General features: G+C 34.0%; 1 protein-coding gene across 1 annotated transcript in view; it reads right to left on the reverse strand.

The window, feature by feature from the left end:
- Nucleotides 1-21,479, reverse strand: part of LOC123667455 (sex peptide receptor-like) — a 42,405-nt gene continuing 20,926 nt past the window's right edge. The window contains exons 3-5 of the mRNA XM_045601350.1: nt 13,922-14,022; nt 3,635-3,773; nt 1-606 (exon numbers count right to left, since the gene is read on the reverse strand). Coding sequence (XP_045457306.1) covers nt 61-606; nt 3,635-3,773; nt 13,922-14,022 — 786 coding nt within the window. The 3' untranslated portion in view covers nt 1-60. The remainder of the gene's footprint in view (nt 607-3,634; nt 3,774-13,921; nt 14,023-21,479) is intronic.

Below are 21,479 nucleotides of genomic sequence, written 5' to 3' on the forward strand. Positions count from 1 at the left end.
TCAAAATAAAATTGATATGTCTACAATCGACAAACAATTAATATACATTTTATATACATTTTAAAGAACTGTTTCGTTAGTACACGTCCGAGGACCGTTTACAAGGGAATATCTACTCGACCCACCATTTCTGCTAGTCACAGCGCCTCTTATGAACAATTCTTTAAAAGTCTCACGAAATTGCCGTGACATGCCACAGTATATCGCAAAATTGATAGGATAGGATACAATAATAAAGAAATTAGTTATCAATATAAGTATATTAGCGATATTATAATCCAATATTTCTACTAGGGTACTAGAAATTATGTGTAGTACAGTAACGACCGCTACCGGTATTTCGACCATTAGGAAGACTGTTACGACAACGATAAGCATTAGCGTTGTGCAGTTCGAGTCTCTGAGACGCTTGCATTCGGATTTACGGTTTTCCTTGAATAATTTCTGTCGATTAATTTGTGCGGTTCTCATCGCTCTGAAGAGTAGGACGTTTAGTACGACTAATGATGTGCATGGTATTAAATGTACGAATAGTACACGGAACGCGAAATATGTTATGAAATAGGCGTCGAGTGAGACCGTTGTAACCCATGGCGCCATTTGTACCTGAAACAAACGAAAATATAAAATTATAATTTGTTTAAAGTTTAACACAAACTCCAAGATGTGTACAATAAAGAGTATAAATAGAATAAATAAATATTACACTACTGGCTGTTGCTTTTGCGTTTGATCTGCACTCATCAGTAGCATTTTTACAGGCCATTTAGAAGTACCACAGTCTACAGAAGATCGCATCTAAATAAAATAATTCTATTAGTGTTGTGTTCCTGTGTGAGTAAGGGAGCCCGAGATCCTGGGGACTGTAAGGGGCTAAGGTCGGCGTTTTGTGTTGTAGCGTGTGTAGGTTACGGTATTCGCTTACTATCTGGTTGACCGTACGCTTGTCGTGGTCTATACGTTTGTTTGTGTATTATGTGTGTAACAGGACTTATGACTCTGTAGAAAATGTTACGGGGGCCGTTGAGGGTGTAGCGCTTATATTAACATCTCGTAAACTATGCCAATACAACAAACTACTTAAGGTGAAGTTTATTTTCGTACAATGATCAAGAACCTTTTTCCATAATTCATAATGATAATTATGCCATGCTTAACATTGACTTTAAAAACTTACACAAATTTATGATACAAGATTCCATATTCGTGTTTACGTAACAGAAAGAGAAGAAGAAGAATATAATTACAGAATTTTTCGAGATTTACTGAAGACTAACATTTTTGTAAATTATCGTTTATTAACGTAACGTTTTAACTTTTTCTTTCAGCTTATTTTACAAATGTAAAATTCGCTTCAGGCTGTAATATCCCATTACTGGGCATAGGCCTCTTTCTCCATGTAGGAGAAGGATCAGAGCCCAATCCAACACGCTGCTCCAATGCGGGTTGGCGGATATATTCCCTACTATGAGTAACGATCGCTATCAGGTGTACATGATAACAACCGGGACCGACGGCTTAACGTGCTCGTCGAGGCACGGTGGGGAGACCCACAAGGACTGCACAAACACCCAGACCACGGCAAACACCTGTATCGCCAATACAAATGTTAGTCATGTGCGGGGATCGAACCCGCAACCGCCAGCGCAACTGGTACAATCCATGGCTGTAACCGCTGCGTCAACGCGGCGTCAATGTAAAATAGTTTATCTGAATTATCACTGGAGTGTATTATCGCCTGCAGCAACATCGGGAACAACATGGCTTTACTCGTCAAAGAATTTTCAAAATCGGTTTGACAGTCTTAGAGAATCCTTATGAATCTACAAATAAACTCATTGTGAGTTCTGTTTTTGTTATGTAGTTACGATCTGTTATTAAATATTGCTATTATTCTATTATTACTGTAACATTTATTAATTTTTAGTTTTTTGATATTTAATTAATAACTTAAACATGCAAATCAAACTCAATAAATAAATATAAAAAATAATAATAAAATAATATAATTGTGTTTGCTCGCAAACGAAAAAAAAAACCGACTTCAATTATATCGACAAGTAATACAACGTAGATCGACGAAAAAATAGTCAAGCAATTACGCGTTATCAAAGATTACTCAAAAAGTAGTTATCAGATCTCGATAAAATTTATATGTGACCACATGATAAACCTCAGCTTTCGATTAAATTAAAAATTATCAAAATCGGTACACCCAGTAAAAAGTTATTACGGATTTTCGAGACTTTCCCTCGATTTCTCTGGGATCCCATCATCAGATCCTGGTTTCCTTATCACGGTACTAAACTAGGGATATCCCCTTTTCAACAAAAAAAGAATTATCAAAATCGGTACATCCAGTACAAAGTTATGCGGTATAATACAACGTAGGTCGACGAAAAAAGCGTCAAGTAAAAACGCATTATTAGATATAACTCGAAAAGCAGTTGTTAGATCTCAAATAAATTTAAATGGGACCAATTGGCACACACCACCTTTCGATTAAAACAAAATTTGTCGAAATCGGTCGACCTGGTCAAAAGTTCTGATGTAATATACATAAAAAAAAAAAAAAAAAAAATACAGTCGAATTGAGAACCTCCTCCTTTTTTGGAAGTCGGTTAAAAATAAAAATAACATCAATGTTGTATCGATATATTTGTTTAAAGAATTAATGTAATAATAACTCGATATTAGGAAGATAAAAGGACGGTAATGTTTTTGGAGTGTATGTATATACATACATAGATTTCATGATGATAGAAGATTTATATGTTTTCTACTGTAACCTAGACGGCTTGAAGGATTTTAACGTTTAAGGTCTCGTTAGATTTGTTTTAATGGCCCAAGTTACACTGGGTACATAAAAAACATAAATTCAAAATTTCGGATTTTGGACGCCATATTAAAGTGAAAAAAAAATTAAGTCAGAGTCACACGTGTATGTGAGAGTGAAGAGCTATAACGTATACTTAAACTCAACTCAGGTAGCATCTGAACTCACCGCAAAGGTACTTATTTATTAATGATAAACTATTATATTAATAAAAAAAATATCTGTAATTTATGAAAGTAGAAACACAATACTGAATACAATTCATACTAAATAGCAAAGCTTGTTTTTTTAATAATTAATTTTTATTTTGCTTCAAAAGTCAATGCGAAATGTTATAGTTATCCTTCTTTGACGGTTCGCAGGAAAGTGGACATAAGGTGCCAATACTTATAACAAATGGACACAACGATAAATAATGAAAAGTTATAGTTATCTTTCAAACGATGGTATTTTAAATTAAAATTTTTAGGATCTTTTCAACTGGTTGTGGATGTAGTTTATCCTGCATATAAGTTAAAAATACACTTAACTACCTACCAGCAGGATGTAAAATAAGCCTTTATGGCTTGCATCAACGTAATTTCATTGTATTCTATTCGCAAACGTTAATCGTAAATTGTAATTTATTACTTATGGAGAAAAGACCTTAATGACCTGTTTTACCTTCTGTTGCTTAGATTATTATTTGTAACTTATTTGCAGGATAAACTTTATCCACAAGTAAGGAAACCGAATATCACAACGGACTAACGGACTAATAAAAATGGTCATATAAAAATAAAATAACAAAAATATTACCCTGCAAACTTCTTCGAAATGTCCACGCCATACTGTCACGTGTGGCACGTACTGGTGATCGAAGAACCGCGGCAGCTGGTGGAGGAAGGCAGCTATTCCGATGTATATGAGACATTTTTTCACTCTGGGCATTGTACACCTGAAATTTGGATAGTATAATTAATATAGGTATAATTGCGAGGAAAGGTTCAGTTGCTCCTTTGTTTCAGGGGACTTTGTGTGATGTCTCAGACATCTTAATATGAGCTTAGCATAGGCGTAGTAAATATATATAAGCTTCAGCCTGTAGTATCCCACTACTGGGCCTATGCCTCTTTTCCCATGTAGGAGAAGGATCAGAGCTTAATCCACCACGCTGCTCCAATACGGGTTGGCGGATATGAGTAACTATGAGTAACGATCGCTATCAGGTGTACATGATAACAACCGGGACCGACGGCTTAACGTGCTCTCTGCGGCACGGTGGGGAGACTCACAAGCACTGCACAAACACGCAAACCACGGCAAACACCTGTATGGCCAATACAAATGTTTGTCATGTGCGGTGATCGAACCCGAAACCGCCAGCGCAACAGGTACAATCCATGGCTGTGACCGTTACGCCAACGCGGCGTCAATATGGGTCGGGAGTATGGTCGGGAATAAATATATATAAATAGTAGTAATAGTGCGGTGGATTACTGTTACTCAACTTTAATATTTTGTTAATATAATAATAATAATTATAAATAAATAGTAAATAAATATCTTATAAGTATAACATTCACATACAGAACAGTCTGTTCTTCTGGTAAGCAACTTAATGCTTATGGGTAACAGCCGGCTGATATATCAAAATTTCTTAAAATAAATATACATAGAAATAATAGATACATATATAAATATATAAATACAAATATTACACCCAGACCACAGCCCGCGGACCTAAAAGCAGGGAACTGCGCCAACGAGCTAGTAAATAGTACAATGTATTTGTTTAAATATTTTTATGATCAAGGTAGTAAAAATAATGAATATAAGTTACTTTATGAAGTCGTAATATTATGAATGTTGTTAAAAAATCATGTGCTTGAATATTCAAATTACTGCTATTATTATTATTAATAAGAAACATGTATGTGACTTATAGTTTATTAGTAATATTTACTTTACATAATTGCTTATGTAAGAAATACGTTACGACAAACCATTTTCAAGATAAGCAAGATAAGTACAGACGTCTTCGCAAGACATATAATAGCATTTTATTGCGTAAAGCTCTCCAAGTGAATTTAAAGAAACTCGAATCCATCTCAGAAACGCTCATTTTTTCTTTCGCACTTCAAACGCCGACAATTTAAGGAAATACGATGAATCCATCTTCGCTTGTTAGAAAGACGAGAAGCATATACTTTTTTCCGAATAACATATTGTCGTGATTTAGGTAGTATTTGTTTTTCAGTGTATTTGTAAAATCTAACGCTATTACATATTTTTAATTATTAAAATTGTAAAATTTATCATCGAGCCCAATTTAATAACCTAGATTCAATGTAATTCCGGCAAATCCAAAACTTTTAATCCAATTTTATTAGATTTTGTTACTTATACCTTTACCGCCTCTTACCTAAGAACTTCCTAGAAAACTTAAAAATCGTTTTTAAATTTTTTTTTATTATGTGTTTGCAATTTGTTGCCAACAACAATTGATTCCAACCTGCAATGGAGCAGCGTAGCGGATTAAGCTTCGACCATTCTCCTGCACGAAGAAAGAGGCCTATGCTCATCATATCACCAGTAGGATGTTACAGGCTGTATCGTGACGGTTAATTTATTGATATGTGTGTTCGCTCACTATCAGACAAACTGTATGCTTGTTTGTCAGTAGTAGAATAAAAGAATAAGGTAAAACCGTCGAGCCTTGTAGTCGCAAGATTTATTGTGTTTCGGGAATATTTAAGCGTGTTATAAAATTGGATCCTTTCTTTTTTCCTCACTTTCAAAAATTAACATAAAAAAGCACAAAGCTATATACAAATCTAATTCAGCAAGATAAATAAAAAGAACTTCATACACATTCGACTTGTCATGAATGACTTGAACAGTAAAAATACAGTATAACTTACTATGAGAATAATGTTATTTTAAGTCTTCCACTAAATGTGAAACTATATTCACTCGAATGACTTCTCACAATGAACGGTTTAAGTACAAAAATAAAATACATATCCGATTTACGACATGTTAACGCAACTGGTCTGGACATTTGTGCTTGTATATTGTAGGTTTTTTCCTATGTCGGGGATCGGAGAAAAACCTAGGTCCGCTTATTTTAACTATAATTTTTACTTTTTAACTTTTGTGTATACACACGTCTTTTCTGCTGGTAAGCAGCTTATGTCAATATTTTAGGTGAAAGTTTTTTTTATCATTGTTAAGAACCACCTGATGTTAAATGGCTACCGACACCCATGTACATTTTCAGCATTACAGTTGCGGATAAGTATACATACATACATACATATGGTGGTATACTTCAAATTTAGATTATCGTTATTTGAACTTGAAATCTTTAAAACATTTAAAAGCTGCATTTCAAAAGATTCCAGACTAAACAAAATTAATAAACCTTTGATTTCAACGAGTTATAATAAATTTTTCTTTGATCTGCATCGTAATTTACAAACTTTGGCTCCATGCTAATGAACTTCTTTGTTAATTGCTCTGTATTTCATTTTTAATATTTAGAACTTATTTACAACAATACTCTTATAATTTGATTCGGTTTTTACTATCTCTTAGTTTTCTGATGCAATGAAAGCTTAACCGTGTGGCTTTAAAAATCGGATTATGCAAATGCTTGTTACACGGATTTATCTTCACTGGGTATAGATTTTTGACACTTGATGCTTGTTACCCGGATCTGTATCATTCGAATCCTCACATGCTTGTTATACGGATCTATTTACCCGGATACATTATTGTGTATATTATGAATCGCGGGGAGGAAAAAGCAAAGACGCAACTGGTGTATTAGTAAGTTCATAAAATTAAATATATCTAAGGTTTTTCATTAAAAAAAATATACTATAATTTTAAGTTCCCACATTGCTCACTTGATGTCGCATAATCGCAAGGTTCGTTATCGTTTACAAATAACAATACGATAGCAATCGCACGATGCTATCGCTCACCTATTACGAGCTCTGTCATAAAGCGCCAATCCCTCTATGTAATTGTTAAGATATATCTTGATCAGTGTAGCAAAGTTGCTGGTTTTATTTATTATGACATATTATAGTACAAAATTAACTAAAAATAATTTAAAATACATATTTTGAAAGCCGAATACTCCTGTTATGAGCTGTCGAGTAATAAGGATAAAAATCGCATTTGTACGATTGAGCTAATTCCGACGACCGCTAACGCATTTAACGTGATCGAAAACACGGTTAGTCGTTAAACTTGAATTACAGCGTGACCGTCCATGTTTATAAATGGTTTTCCTATATAAATAATTTTTATTTCGCGTTTCGTTGAGGTCGAACGTATTCCTGTAATTTTATATAAATAGAATTTTGTTGCAGATACATTTGAAGATGTATAATTTGTTTATTTGTTGGTTTGAACGAGGAAATCTTGGAAGCAAGATGATTTGCAAAATTTTTTTAACGTTAGTAAGCACTAGCGTATGTTTATTGGGTAAAATTATAGGCTTTAAAACATGGTAGTACAAATCATAGAAGTAAAGCAGTATTTAATGATAGCATAACTCTTTAAAAATAGTTTTGATTCTACGGTACTTACAATTTGTAATATTTATTGGCTATCATTTTATAAATCAGGATACTCAGCGGTAATCACAGCGTTCGCAGTGTTGCCAATTTTTGAAAAATTTAAGCCCTTTTATTATAACATGAAGAAATGAGACTAGCCCGTTGGCGCAGTTTGCAGTGACCTGCTTTATTTTAAGAGAGTGTTGGATTCAACTCCAGCCCTGAGTCTGGATTTTATACTTATTTATAATTTTTATGTACATTAATTAGAAAATAAATAAATAATCTGTATCATAAATAATAATAAACGCCATACACCTATCGACCCCGCTTGGATTTACTTCTGTGTCTTAGAATACTGTGTTGTATTTTGTCTTATCAGGAAATATACACAATACACAAGCACAAATGCTTTGACCATGTACGCCACGTGTGGAAATCGAACCCGCAACCGCTAGCGCAACAGCCGCAATCCGGCGCTGAGACCGTTGTGATAACACGTCGTCATAGACAGATGTCTGTTACCTAAAATTTAAGCATTAAGTTGCTTATATTAGGACCAGACGATCATGTGTGTCTGTTGACTATATTTGTTATTATTTATTAGAGTTTACTTCTTAAGAGTGTATGCTACCTCAAATTGCTTATTTTCGACTCGGCAGGATGTCCATATCTTCCAAACTACCGAATATTTAAGTTTGAAATTTATGTATGGTAAAGTTCAGGACATGAACTGTCTTTCATATGTTTCGAAAACACAATTCCATAAATTTTTCTCGATAAAAAAAAAATCGCAAAGTTACCTCTATTTTTGTATTAAAACCTTAATATCTCAGTAAATATAGAAGTTATGGACTTGAGATTAAGCATGGTAATTGAAATAAGTATGAAGAACATTTTATATGTTGCGCTTTTTAAAAAATAACTATTGATAATGTTTGTGGGGAGAAAATACATATAATTCGCGCGATGAACAACCATGCGCTCTCAATTCTCATGTGTATTTAGTACGGGTGAAATCTGAATTTGAGCTGAGGTAGTGTAGCCCCTTAAGAATCGATTTTCAAATAATGCCCCCGGTATGAAAAAAAATATGAGGAGTCAAATCTACTGAACGAATGACCTCGTTACATTTCTCGTAACGTAAGTACGGTTCGTTTATTTACCATTTGATATGGTATTAATCTTTTTCTTAGACTAGTAAGCCTTTTTTGTGCCTATTTAGACAGTCGATCTAAAGGAGTAAACTCCAGTCGTGCGTCGGAGCTGACACACACACACTTTTTTAAAATTAATAATTATGACCAAAATGTATTGAATATAAATTCAATACATTTTGGCTTAAATGGGATAGAAATTATTGTTGACGCAAAAAATTATCGCCTTTAACAAGTGAAAAAGGGACAATATTGTCTATTGATGCGAAAAGCACTGACCACACTTGTGAAATCAAGCGACTAGACCCTGTGAAGTAGTCCTCGCGCTTGGATGCGCAGGTAATACTTCGATAGCAATTTCTAAGTGATTTAACTACCTTTCCATTATATTGAAGTAAAACTTTTATACGCACGTTTGACTTGGGCAGTATATATATATATATTTATTTCATTCTAGCGGTGCACCGCGTGGTTTTACTTGTATTAATTTCAACAACCGTTCAAAAAACAAATATATATTAATATCAAGTTACGAATTACATTAAAAGTACAGTACGTTGTATAGAAGTTCAATACAGATAAAACTGTCTCATTCTTCCTCTTTTGCATCTCGATATTACAATAGGATATAGTCGCCTTTAAAAAAAATTAAAATAAAGAGACTTTTGGTTTTAGCATCATAATTTTGTTTTATTTTAGTGATATTTGAAACTTATTACCTATGCATACTATTTGTATATATATGTATATACACTAGCTATATATAGATTTGTACTAGCTGACCCCGCAAACGTTCTTTTGCCATATATGTTTTAGCCCGCTTAATCCCCCCCCCCCCTTATAACTTAGGGGTATGAAAAATAGATGTTGACCGATTCTCAGATTTACCCGATATGTACACGAAACTTCATAAAAATCGGTCCAGCCGTTTCGGAGAACTATGTTAACTAACACTGTGACACGAGAGTTTTATATATAAGATAACAAATACTAGACAATATAGGTACATCAAATACAGATTAGCGAATAAATTCGTCGAATGATGAAATGCATGATCTAAATGTAATAAAAATAATAATGATTATTAATCTCTGATACGACTGTACCAGTTTTGACGGGACTTTCACTGGCAGATAGCAGACGTAATAAGGAGTAATTAAGGCTACTTTAATTTTAGAAATTAATTTATTTTATAACTCAGCGAACTGAACAATAACTTTTTTGTTAAATTCCACACGGAGGAAGTCGCGGGCACAGGTTGTGTATGCGCTTACCGCGCACTATAAGTATAAGGATCAGCTGTCAATAAATCAGTGTGCAACTAACTAGCTTGTTTGATTGACGTGTACCGCTCAGTTTAAGTATCTAACACGTGGCGACGAACGAACTTACGTAGGCGTTGAAAATGGCCACTGGAGGAGTATTTGGTGTTCTTTCCACTTTCGATCACCTAACACAAGAGTGGAGAAGCTACAAATGCCGCATAAACCAATGGTTTATAGCGAACGAGATAAATAACGAAAATGACAAATTAACTATCAAGAGACGGGCCATTTTGTTAAGTGCGTTAAGTGAAGCGAGTTTTAACCTAGTTAGTGACCTGGCGCTACCTCGTAAGGTGGAAGAATTGCGTTACGATGAAATAACTACACTCCTCGACGAGCATTTTACACCGAAAAGGTTCGGGTTTGCGGAGAAATCCATTTTCTACTCCGCAACTCAGCGCACAGGTGAAAGCCACACTCAGTGGGCGGCCCGGTTAAGGGGGTTAGCCGCACACTGTGCTTTCAAGAATTTGGAAGAGGCCTTGCTAGATAGGTTTATCATGGGCATGGCAGCGGGACACGAGAGGGACAAGTTGTTTGCCCAGGATCAGCGGGAGCTGACCTTGGCGAAAGCCATAGATTTGGCAGAAAGCGTGTGCTGTGCGCGCCGGGCGTCGTCGTTGGCGGCGCCGAGTGCGTGTGGCAGCGCCGTGATGGTTCCGGATGGCGTGTTCAACATCTCCAAGAAGGAAAAGTGTAGTGTGTGCGGGTTTACTAATCATAAATCTAACCAGTGTCGCTATAAAAGTTACAAGTGTAAAAAGTGTAACAACAAAGGTCATTTGTATAAAATGTGTCCTAACGACGCGAAGGTGAAGTACGTCGGGGAAGGTACTGTGGATGACGGAGACGACGGTGAGTGCTTATACAATATTCGATGTGTGACGGGCAGGCCGATGACAGAAAGCGTTCGGATCGGTGGGCTGGTTTTAGAGTTTGAAATAGATAGTGGATCAGCTGTAAGCGTTATTTCCTACAAAACATATGTGTTGTATTTCAAACGATTACCGTTGTCAGTCACCAATAAAAAAATGTTTAACTATAACGGCGGAAACATTGAAACTGTGGGCGTGGTTTTGTTGCCAATATCGTATAAAGAGCGCACGCGAGTCTTGTCTGTGTTTGTCGTACGATATGACGGTCCATCGCTGCTCGGGCGCGATTTCATACGGGAATTCGACCTCGAGTTAGTGATGACGCACTCGAGCGCACCTGTGCACGCTGTTTACACGCATGCGCTTAAAGGAAGTGATTTTAATGTTGCGGAAGATTTATTTAAAATGTTTCCTAAGGTTTTTTCTGATAGTCTCGGGTCGTTTAATAAATATACAATTAAATTGCATTTGAAGCCAGATGTAAAGCCAATATTTCTTAAAGCTAGACCGGTGCCTTATGCATTAAAAGAAAAAATAAATAAAGAACTAGATCGACTATTAGGGTTAGGTATTTTAAAACCGGTGGAACACTCGGAGTACGCATCGCCTGTGGTACCGGTGTTGAAAAAAGACGGTAGTATCCGTTTATGCGCCGATTACTCGGTTACAATTAACAAACAGTTAATAATAGATCAGTACCCCTTGCCTACTGTAAATGACTTATTATCTAAGCTGTATGGGGGCATTAAGTTTAGTAAAATTGACTTGTCTATGGCATACAATCAGCTTAGGCTATGCGAGGAGTCGCAAAACCTCACATGCATTAATACACATCGCGGTCTTTTTAATTTCACTCGTTTGGTTTTTGGGCTGGCAAGCGCACCAGCCATTTTTCAAAGAGCAATGGAGTGCTTGCTCGCCGGAATAGACGGTATCATTTTCCTATTAGATGACATATTAATAACTGCCAATGATGACGACCAGCACAGACAGCGTTTAATCACCGTGCTTCAGCGATTGGATGACGCTGGGCTGACAGTTCAAAAAAGTAAATGTGATTTTTTTAAAGATGAAATTTCATATCTTGGCCACATAGTAGACAAAAACGGGATTAGGACATCACCTGAAAAAGTAAATGCTATATTACAAGCTACTAAGCCGGAGAGCGTGTCACAATTACAGTCGTTTTTGAGACTTACGAATTATTATAGGAATTTCATACTCCGAAGCTATCGCTCATCCAGAATGTGGAGGAGAGCCTCCGGTGGAACCATGTCAAGAGTCGTCAGCATCGGAGGAAGCGACCAACGAGCCGGTAACACCTATCTGTACCGCCCGTTCCAGGCGTCAGGCAATAAGTCCGGTCTTTTCAACACCGACTTAAAGTTTTAGTTAGATTTAAGTAAACAATATTTTTCTTTATATTATCCTAGCTATAAGAGGGAGAGATGTTGTGTATGCGCTTACCGCGCACTATAAGTATAAGGATCAGCTGTCAATAAATCAGTGTGCAACTAACTAGCTTGTTTGATTGACGTGTACCGCTCAGTTTAAGTATCTAACACTAGTTAAAAATAAATCTCGATTAAATTTATGTTGAATAATAATAAATATAAAAATACAGTCGAATTGAGACTCTCCTTTTTTTGAAGTCGCTTAAAAATGATGTGTTAAGAACAGTACGCCGCATCGTAGTTAGAGGTACTTATGGCCTTAAAATAGGCTGAAACCAATTTTGCAACGCATGACATCAGTTGAAACGTTTATCACGACAAATTAATATCTTGACTTTGAAATGATGTTAGCAATTCCAAATTGATGTACGCGCGATCTTAACATATGTACAGTGGATTGAGATAAATCACTTCTATAACTAAGTCATATATGATGCTACATACAAACAGTCATGTCAAGAATTCGTAGTGCATTCCTAGAATTAATTGACATATGATCAGCGCGGAGTGGTCGTAAATTGTGAACAGTATTGTCTAACATAAAGCGGTAATATTAATAGGAATGTTAAATGTAAGATTTAGTTGGTTTGATTGGGTTTATCTAGTTTAAACCGATTTACACAAGAATTATCTAAATTCATTAAACAATATAAAGATAGATGGTTTTTTTAATCGACTTCAAAAAAAGGAGGGGGTTATTTAACCAATTTCAAAAAAGTAGGAGGTTACTCAATTCAACCGTATATATGACCGTATATATACGGTAGTATATTATGTATATTCGGGGATAACTTCGTCGTTTATGAACCGATTTTGATAAAAAATTTTTTTGTTGGAAAGTAGATATCCCAAGTGTGGTACCATGATAGGTAAACAAGGATCTGATGATGGAGGGAAGCCCTCGAAAATCGTAGTGACAACTAGTGCGTTTGTTTATTTTTTTTCATCTACTTACGTTGTATTATTTGTCGATGTAATTGAAGTCGGTTTTTTTCGTTTGCGAGCAAACACAATTATGGTATGATATTTTTCTCATGAATGACGTTTGTCTTAATATTTTCGTTCAAAAATACTTCTTGAAAAGGTTAAGCCTTTCTTAAAACGTCAAGACTGACTGGATGACCTAATGATAAATACTTCCAAGGAGACTTAAAAAAGTTGTACTTTATTATAGGTCTGAAAGTATTCGATGAAAATGTTTTGGGAATTCTTTCACATAAATAATATTGCGCAATTCACTTAGACCCGAAGATAAAATATTAAAATAAAATTTATATAAGTTACTTATTTGTCTGGTTAATTGATATCTTGACTGTGAATAGCAGTTTACTCCTATTCCTGCATTGTTAAACCAAATTGAAGTTATTCAGCTCGTTAATGAATAGACGATTGTCAGTTGTTTTTCTATCAGTAAATCGGTAATTTTGTAACAAGGCAAGACCATAATTTAACAGGTAAGCGATTACCGTATCCTATAGATATGCCTGCAATACCAAAAGCATCGCAAGACCGTCATCGAACCTACCTCAGACCCCCCCCCCCACGAGCTCTGGTCACCTTACTTATTACATTAACGCAACGATACTCGTGAGCAGGAACACTTAGCTGTGATTTTCTGTAGGGTTGTGGTACTTCCCCAGTCGTGTTGGTCCATATTTTCAGTAGGGTATTTTCTGCTGTTCCGTACCTCAATGATGATGAAGTGGTATAAGTATATTTACCATGTTCTTGCAACGGGTGCGTGACAAACGTAGATGTATCTCTGTACAGCAAGCGCCAGGGTCAGCCATATGCTAGCTGTGTGGAACATCGCTGGGATCACCTGAAACAAGAAATTAAAACATTAATTACACATTAATGTGACTTACACATAAACTTTGTCTGCTGGAGCCTTTTTTTAAATTGGAGCTGAAGGCCATAAAACTTATCAATCATTAAATCAGTCAATCAATCCATTATTCAATCAAGAAGTGTTAGACCTCAATGTTTATGATAATAAACGTGGTTTTACTAGCTGTACGACGAAGACCCAAAAGAACATAATTCTAGACTAGAAAAAATATTTGCATGAATACGTATAAATAAACCCGATTGGTCCAGCTATTGCTGTTGATAAGTTGAAGGCTAATTCTATACTATACTTTTTTTATACTACAATTTTTTTTGGAACGTTAAACACTTATAATATTTTTTTATGAGCAACAAAAATAATGTGTTCATCTGTACGTAGATATAATATGGTTTAACTCTTATTCTAAAAGTTTTTAATCTTATAGGTATCAATTTCTCTGTGTCAACTTAGTAGGCTTTATTTGTAAATTCAACGCTTGTTACATCGTAATATAAATCAGAATTACACTCCCAGGAGGATGACATTAATTTAAAAATATCACGCAAATAACCTATCTGAATCGTTCGTAACGTAGACATAAAGTGACATATCACAAAAATAACCGGACTCGGCTCAAAAATTAAGTGCCAAAATCATTAAATTGTTTTACATATAAGCAAATAAAAAGTAGACTCAGAATTACTAACAAAAATCTCACTGTAAAATCGATAAAGAATATTCAAATAAGTCTTTTAATGTAAATCTATAGAAAAACTTTATGTGACAGCTCGGAGTTAGGGTTAGAGTTTACTGCTTAAAAACTATTAACGATTTATAAAAATTAAATTTCTCGATTTAAATGAATCAAATTGAAATCAAAATGTATTAGAATTAATTAACGCCTGTTTTTTCATATATATACGAATATATACATGAAAAAACTTTATATATATATGGACTGTAATAGACTGAAAATCATTTTCAAAAACATCATCAGATGATGATGTTTTTTCGTATCGGTCACTGAGCGCTGTCGTTAGTTGTTTTACATGATTTTTCTACTCCTAATATTTCATACCACGATTATATCGTTTATTAAGGAGTAAACATAAATATTAATGAAATAAATAGAAATATTTACAACATACACACACGGTCATCTGTTCCTAAATTAAGCAATTTAATGCTTGTGTTATAGGTAACAGCCGACTGGTACAGCTACATATTTTTTTTCGATAAATATACATATAAATAATACATATAATATTACACCCAGACTCGAAGTTGGAATCGAACACACAACCCCTGAGGCAGAAAGCACTCACTATAAACTGCGCCAATGGGTTAGTTAAAATTAACAATACATAAGGACTTCATGTTATAATTTTCCGTAACTTGCAAACGGCACAACTCAATTAAATAAGATAATTAACCGATAAAATTTGTACTATTCGTGTTTCTCTTTATACATATATCGGCAATGGATTTTAAAATATCATTTTTAATGAAATTACAGTCTAAATTGCATGTTTCCACTTCTTAAAGTAAAATTAGAATCCATTTAGTCTGTTTGTACACACTTATCTGAGATAAGTGTAAATTTTAAATGTGCAAATCTTTTCTAAAAGTTTTCCACACGTATGCAAGTTTCATTTAATCTTATGTGTTTATATAACTTTAGGACACAAACAAGTATACAAAATACGTTGCACAAAAGGCAGACTTAAGGCAATACAGACTTATCTTTATCTACCACCTTGAAAAGTAACAGCAAAGAAGTAACTTTTCTTAGTACTGTGTGCTGTGTAAGTACCCTACATATTTATTGAGCTGTACAATAAAATGTTCGTTTAAATTTGTACTGTTAGTACCATTCCTGACGTGTTTATCACTAACAGTTTAGGTTACATTAAGTTTCATTCAGGTTTTTAACGCTTTCTACCGTGCATTAGGGAGATGTTTAAAGTTCAACATAATGCTTGTTTAGTTAGCAATGTTTTTTTTACCAATTTGTCTTTAGTTACTTTAATTTTTGCATTGAAAATTTTGTTACATAAGATTATATTTCTAGCGGCCCATATTGCTCTTATGAGGATGGAAATTTTAGAAGACACACACAGAATATACGTAATTATAAGAATATAAATTGCAACATATATACACATGTATCTTTGCAACCTCTACTACTTAAACTACAGTATTTGTCACTAAACAAGTCATAATTGCCTATATCGTCTTTGTATGATATAATATATATTTATTTTACATATGTATTATGTATATTTATTATTATATATTATCTATTTGTACTTTATTCAAATACCCTAATTCGCACACCAATTATTTGTTTATTTCCTAACTGCAGTTTCTATTTCGTGTCCCATACCCAAAGGTTGTCTGGAAGAGATCGTTCTCTCAGCGATAAGACTGCCTTTGTATATCTTTCATTTAATGTTTTTTTTGTTGTTTCTTTTAATGGTGTACAATAAAGAGTATTATTATTATTATTATTGTAACAGTTGACCAATTTATTGAATATATAGCTTCTGATGTAGTTTTAGCGTTTTTATTATAAGTCTCGCAAAGATAATTTGCCTTTAGTAAAACTTTATTGTAATATTTTGTTACATAAGAATTATTATTAATTAATATCCTTTATGGACCATATTTCTCTGATCATCTCCTGCTGTACAGACACACGGAGCACATACGTACAAAAACATAACAATAGATCATTTTCAACTTTACTACACTTGAACAAGTTGAACAATTTATTGAACGCATTATTGATTTAATTTTAAATTTTTTCCTTAAGTCCCGCAAATGTTTAAATATATTCAAAAAAAAAAGCTACATTTCTGTTGAAAGCCAAGTTTTCAAGAATAGTTCGTTATGAAAAATTCAAAAGTTAAGTAACAGCGAATTCTGCTGCTGCATTTTAAAATATGTATAAAGGAAGGTCACAGGAAAGTTATTCAAAACTCGAACGTAAAGATTTTTTTTTAGTTCCAATAAAGAAATATTGTTATCTAAGAATTTCAAAAATATTGCTTAAAGCACATAAAGACAAACAGCACTTTAATTACAATAACAGTGTGTTAGATTGTGTGTAATTAAATAAATAAATTGACAGCTATTATGAATTTAAGTAACATAAATATTAATAAAAAAGGTTTTAATAAATTATATTAAAACAAAATAATATTGTGTGTGATGCAAGAATTTACGTCGAAGATTTTTTTTTAAAAAGAACATTAAAAAGAACAAGAACAAAGAGGAAAGGAATTAGTAAGTACCTCTTCCAGGGATATTGATAGATATAAAAGTACATGTTTTTCTATTTCTCTTTCTTTGGAGAGGGTATAATATAGAATCATATTTCATGAAAAAAAATAAAAGAAAATTAAATGGATTTAAAAGTTAAGCAAGTCACTCACATTTAATCACACTTTACGACCCTTACTAGGTTTTATTTCTGTGTCGGGGCTCTGGAAAAACATACAATACACATTAAAAAAAACCGCCTGCGTGAAGAACAACTAATAGAAAATCATCTGAAAAAGCTGGAACAAGATAAAAATTCAATATGCACACAAAGTGAGCGAAATAAATAGAAACAATAGCAAACATTTTGTGCTGTACATTTAAAATATATTAATACGGTAGTCCTTCGAAACTTTATGCAACGTCGTAGATAATATGCAGTCGGAGACACGCACAAAGAGAGAATGATTTGAATTATCCTTCAATTTCATCATTTTCATTTTCATTCATTAACTCATCGTCAGAAAACTCAAAGGCTCGCACGACTTAAGCTTTAAGACGTATATTCACTGAGTTCACTAATATACACTGAGTACATTATAAGCCTGTAACGTACTTAGTGTTATACTCGTAATATAGCAAGCTAATCACCTTATGGCGAAATAAATATTATCATAAAATGTTTTCTTTTCCTCTTTTGTATTAGTTATCGCACTTATAGACGAAATAATAACAAAATATAAAGCCTCTTTCGAACTGATAGATCGATTGTTTGTAAACAAGTTTCGAGCGTAATTTGATATTTAACATTTTACTAGAAATATAATACAATACAATAACATTTTACTAGAATAACGGATAAAGGAAAATAGCCCGGAGCTTAACTAAGGATTTTACGTTCTAAGCTCGACGTATATTAATTTACAAATTATGTAAAATATATATTATTTTAAGCTAAAGAGAAGTCATAATAAGAAAATCGGGAAAGTTCTTGTCTATTTTAGTAATTTGATGCTAGACTTATTTTCATAGTTTACCTAGTATCTTTTTCAATTTAATTTTTAGTATAAGAAATAGTATTAATAACACTAATTAACTAGTTTTTAATTTAGTTTTGAGTAACTTCATTATAGGGGTTCCGTCTATTTTACAAATGGTAAAAAGTAAAAAAAAAGATAACCTCTTTATTGGCCATTAAAATGATTTAAAATGAAAAAATAATACTACATCTTAGAAATGACGTAATAATAAAAAATAAATAAAAAAATACCCACAGATTAAGAAACAAAAGTCAATATGGACTCTGGCTCAGATTTGCTTAGATGTTTGGCGCACTAGTCACAATTGTCATGCCGTAGTGGTCGTAGGTTTGATCACAGTTTATCGTCGGATATTTTTATCATGTACCTTCATTTCAGCGTATTGCAGTCCACTGCTCGACATAGGCCTCCCCAAGTTCGCGCCAGACATCCCGATTTTCCGTAATCCTCATCCAGCCTACACCGGCAATCTTATGTAGATCGTCGGTCCAATGGGCCGGACGGAGGACGTCCCACACTGCGTTTGCCAAGACGCGGTCTCCACTCCAGGATCCGTCTGCTCTAACGACCATCGGTCCTGCGACACAGATGACCAGCCCACTGCCACTATAACTTGCTGATTCTGTGGGCTATGTCGGTTACTTTCGTTTTCTTGCGGATAGTCTCATTTCTAATCCTATCTTTGAGAGAAACCCAAAGCATAGACAACAATGGTTAATTTTAATTTACTCTATACACTTACGACGACGGATTGGAGTAGCATTCATTGGCTGTTGTGCTAGCGGTTTGATCCCTACTCATGATAAATATTTATATTAGTAATAAAAATGTTTCTAATCTACTAACTAGAACCAACGAAAGCATTGTAAGAAGAACATTAAAACAAGTGTCTTTGAGTCCACAATGATCTTCTATATTATTCATATACAGACACGACCTGGTCACAGTTTTACGAACGGATTATAAAGATAAAATTTTAAAACTAGGTTAACGGCTGTTTGAAAAAATACACACTTTTTATTGGACATATAAAAAGAACAGTTTGCTACGGCGTAGCGCTACGAGTGCTACGGACGTATTTTAAACATGTATTGTTATAACTTTAAATATATACGTGTAATTATATCATGTAATAACTTTTTTAAGATAATATTTTCAAATATATTTTTTTAATTTTATTTTATTTAAAATACCCTATAAATGAGAATACAAACGCTCTGGTGTATTGGCGTGTATAGAATTTACGCGCCTAAACACCGGCGGTTTCTGAGTTCGGTTCCCGCTCGGGATAGATATTTGTATTCGTATATATATTTATTTCCGGTTTGAGTTACTGTTCTTGTGAATCTTTCCACCGTGCCTCAGCGAGCAAGTTAGGCTGTCAGTCACGGTTGTTATCATATACACTTGATAGTAATCGTTACTCAAAGTAGAGAATATATCGACGAACTCGCAATGGAGCAGCGTGGTGGGTTAAGATCCGATGAGATCCAACCCTTCTTATACATGGAGAAGGTGGCCCAGCAGTGAAGTGATGTTATAGTCTGAATTGATATTCAAAAATACAATCAAGATTATGAAACGCATACTATATTAAGCTTTAGTCTTTCTCTAAAAATAACATAAGGACTTTCCATATTAGTAATATAATTAGCATAAAATTATGGTACAAATAGAATAGCTATATGTTATACTAGCTGCTGCCCGCGACGTCGTCTGCGTGAACGCTATACAGCACCAAAAATACCTACGATTATACCTTTTAAAATGACATTCATTTACCCATTTCTTCTTTACGTTTCATATCTACAGAAAAATCTCATAGATGGCGCTGCTTTAAAATTCTCTTGTCTACTTATATTCATTTGATTATGTTTATCGGATTAGTTACTTATACTGCGTGATTTTTATAGTGTGAAGCTAGCTTATATAGCGTGGTTATTAACATAATAACAACAACATTAAAATATGCGTCGTTAGATTACACGTTGTTACAGAATGCGTTGAGGAAATAAAGGTCCACTACTCGTTCCCCGTAGGTGATAGCGTGATAATTTGAAGCCTATATGTTGACCCGACTTCTTAATAATATTCGTGCTAAATTTGAAGTAAATTCATGCAGTACTTTTTGAGTTTATCCCGTAGATACATATAGACAAACAGACAAACAGACAAAAATTCTAAAAACTATATTTTTGGCTTCGGTATTGATTGTAGATCACACCCCAAGTATTCTTTAAAAAAAATATTCAATGTACAGTTTTGACTTTCCTACCATTTTATTATATGTATAGATTATATCATATCATAATAATATATTAAATTGTATTTTCTAGATACCATTCTTTCGAGAATTTCAACAATACAGTATGTGATTTCCCACACGCAAGCTTCCCCAGGATATTGCTTGGTTCGCTACAAGAAGTTATGGAGTTCCTACATTCTCGGCGAGACGTTTTAGACATTTTTATTTTTATATAACTTAGAACAGACTGTATTTTGTCGATAGAAAGAGTCGGCTGGCACAATTTGTTCCACAATAAATAATTCTTATCGTGTATCACTGCGCGCTATGTTGTTATTGTATTTATTATTTATTGAAATAACTTTTTGTTTTAAAAACATTTTATTTTACTAACCATTTCATTGAAGTTATAATAAGCTTCGTATAAAGAGTTTGCATTATTTAATGTGATTTCTTGCATTCAGCCATTAACATCTCACTGTTGGGCATAGGCCTCTTTCTCAATGTCATCCCACTGTTGGGCATAGGCCTCTTTCTTAATGTAGGACTACTATCTCCTCTTTCTCAATGTATGTTACTATGAGTAAAGATCGCTATCAGTTATTTATGATAACAATCGGAACAGAGGGCTCAACGTACTCTCAGAAGCACGGTGGTGGGAGACCTACAAGGACAGACATCCAAAACCGGAAAGAAATATTTGTTCAAATACAAATATCCATCTAGAGCGGGAATTGAATTCGCAAACTGGTGTTTTACACTCACGTGACTACACCAGAGCGGTTGTTATGTGGTTCCTTAAGCGCTAAAAAAAGCTAACACAGTTTAATGATATGTTTAAATAGTTTTCGAAAAATCAAGCAGTTTAAATATACATATAGCTAAAATGTACCACTGTT

The sequence above is a fragment of the Melitaea cinxia genome, chromosome 28 (assembly GCF_905220565.1).
Source record: "Melitaea cinxia chromosome 28, ilMelCinx1.1, whole genome shotgun sequence".
NCBI lineage: Eukaryota > Metazoa > Arthropoda > Insecta > Lepidoptera > Nymphalidae > Melitaea > Melitaea cinxia.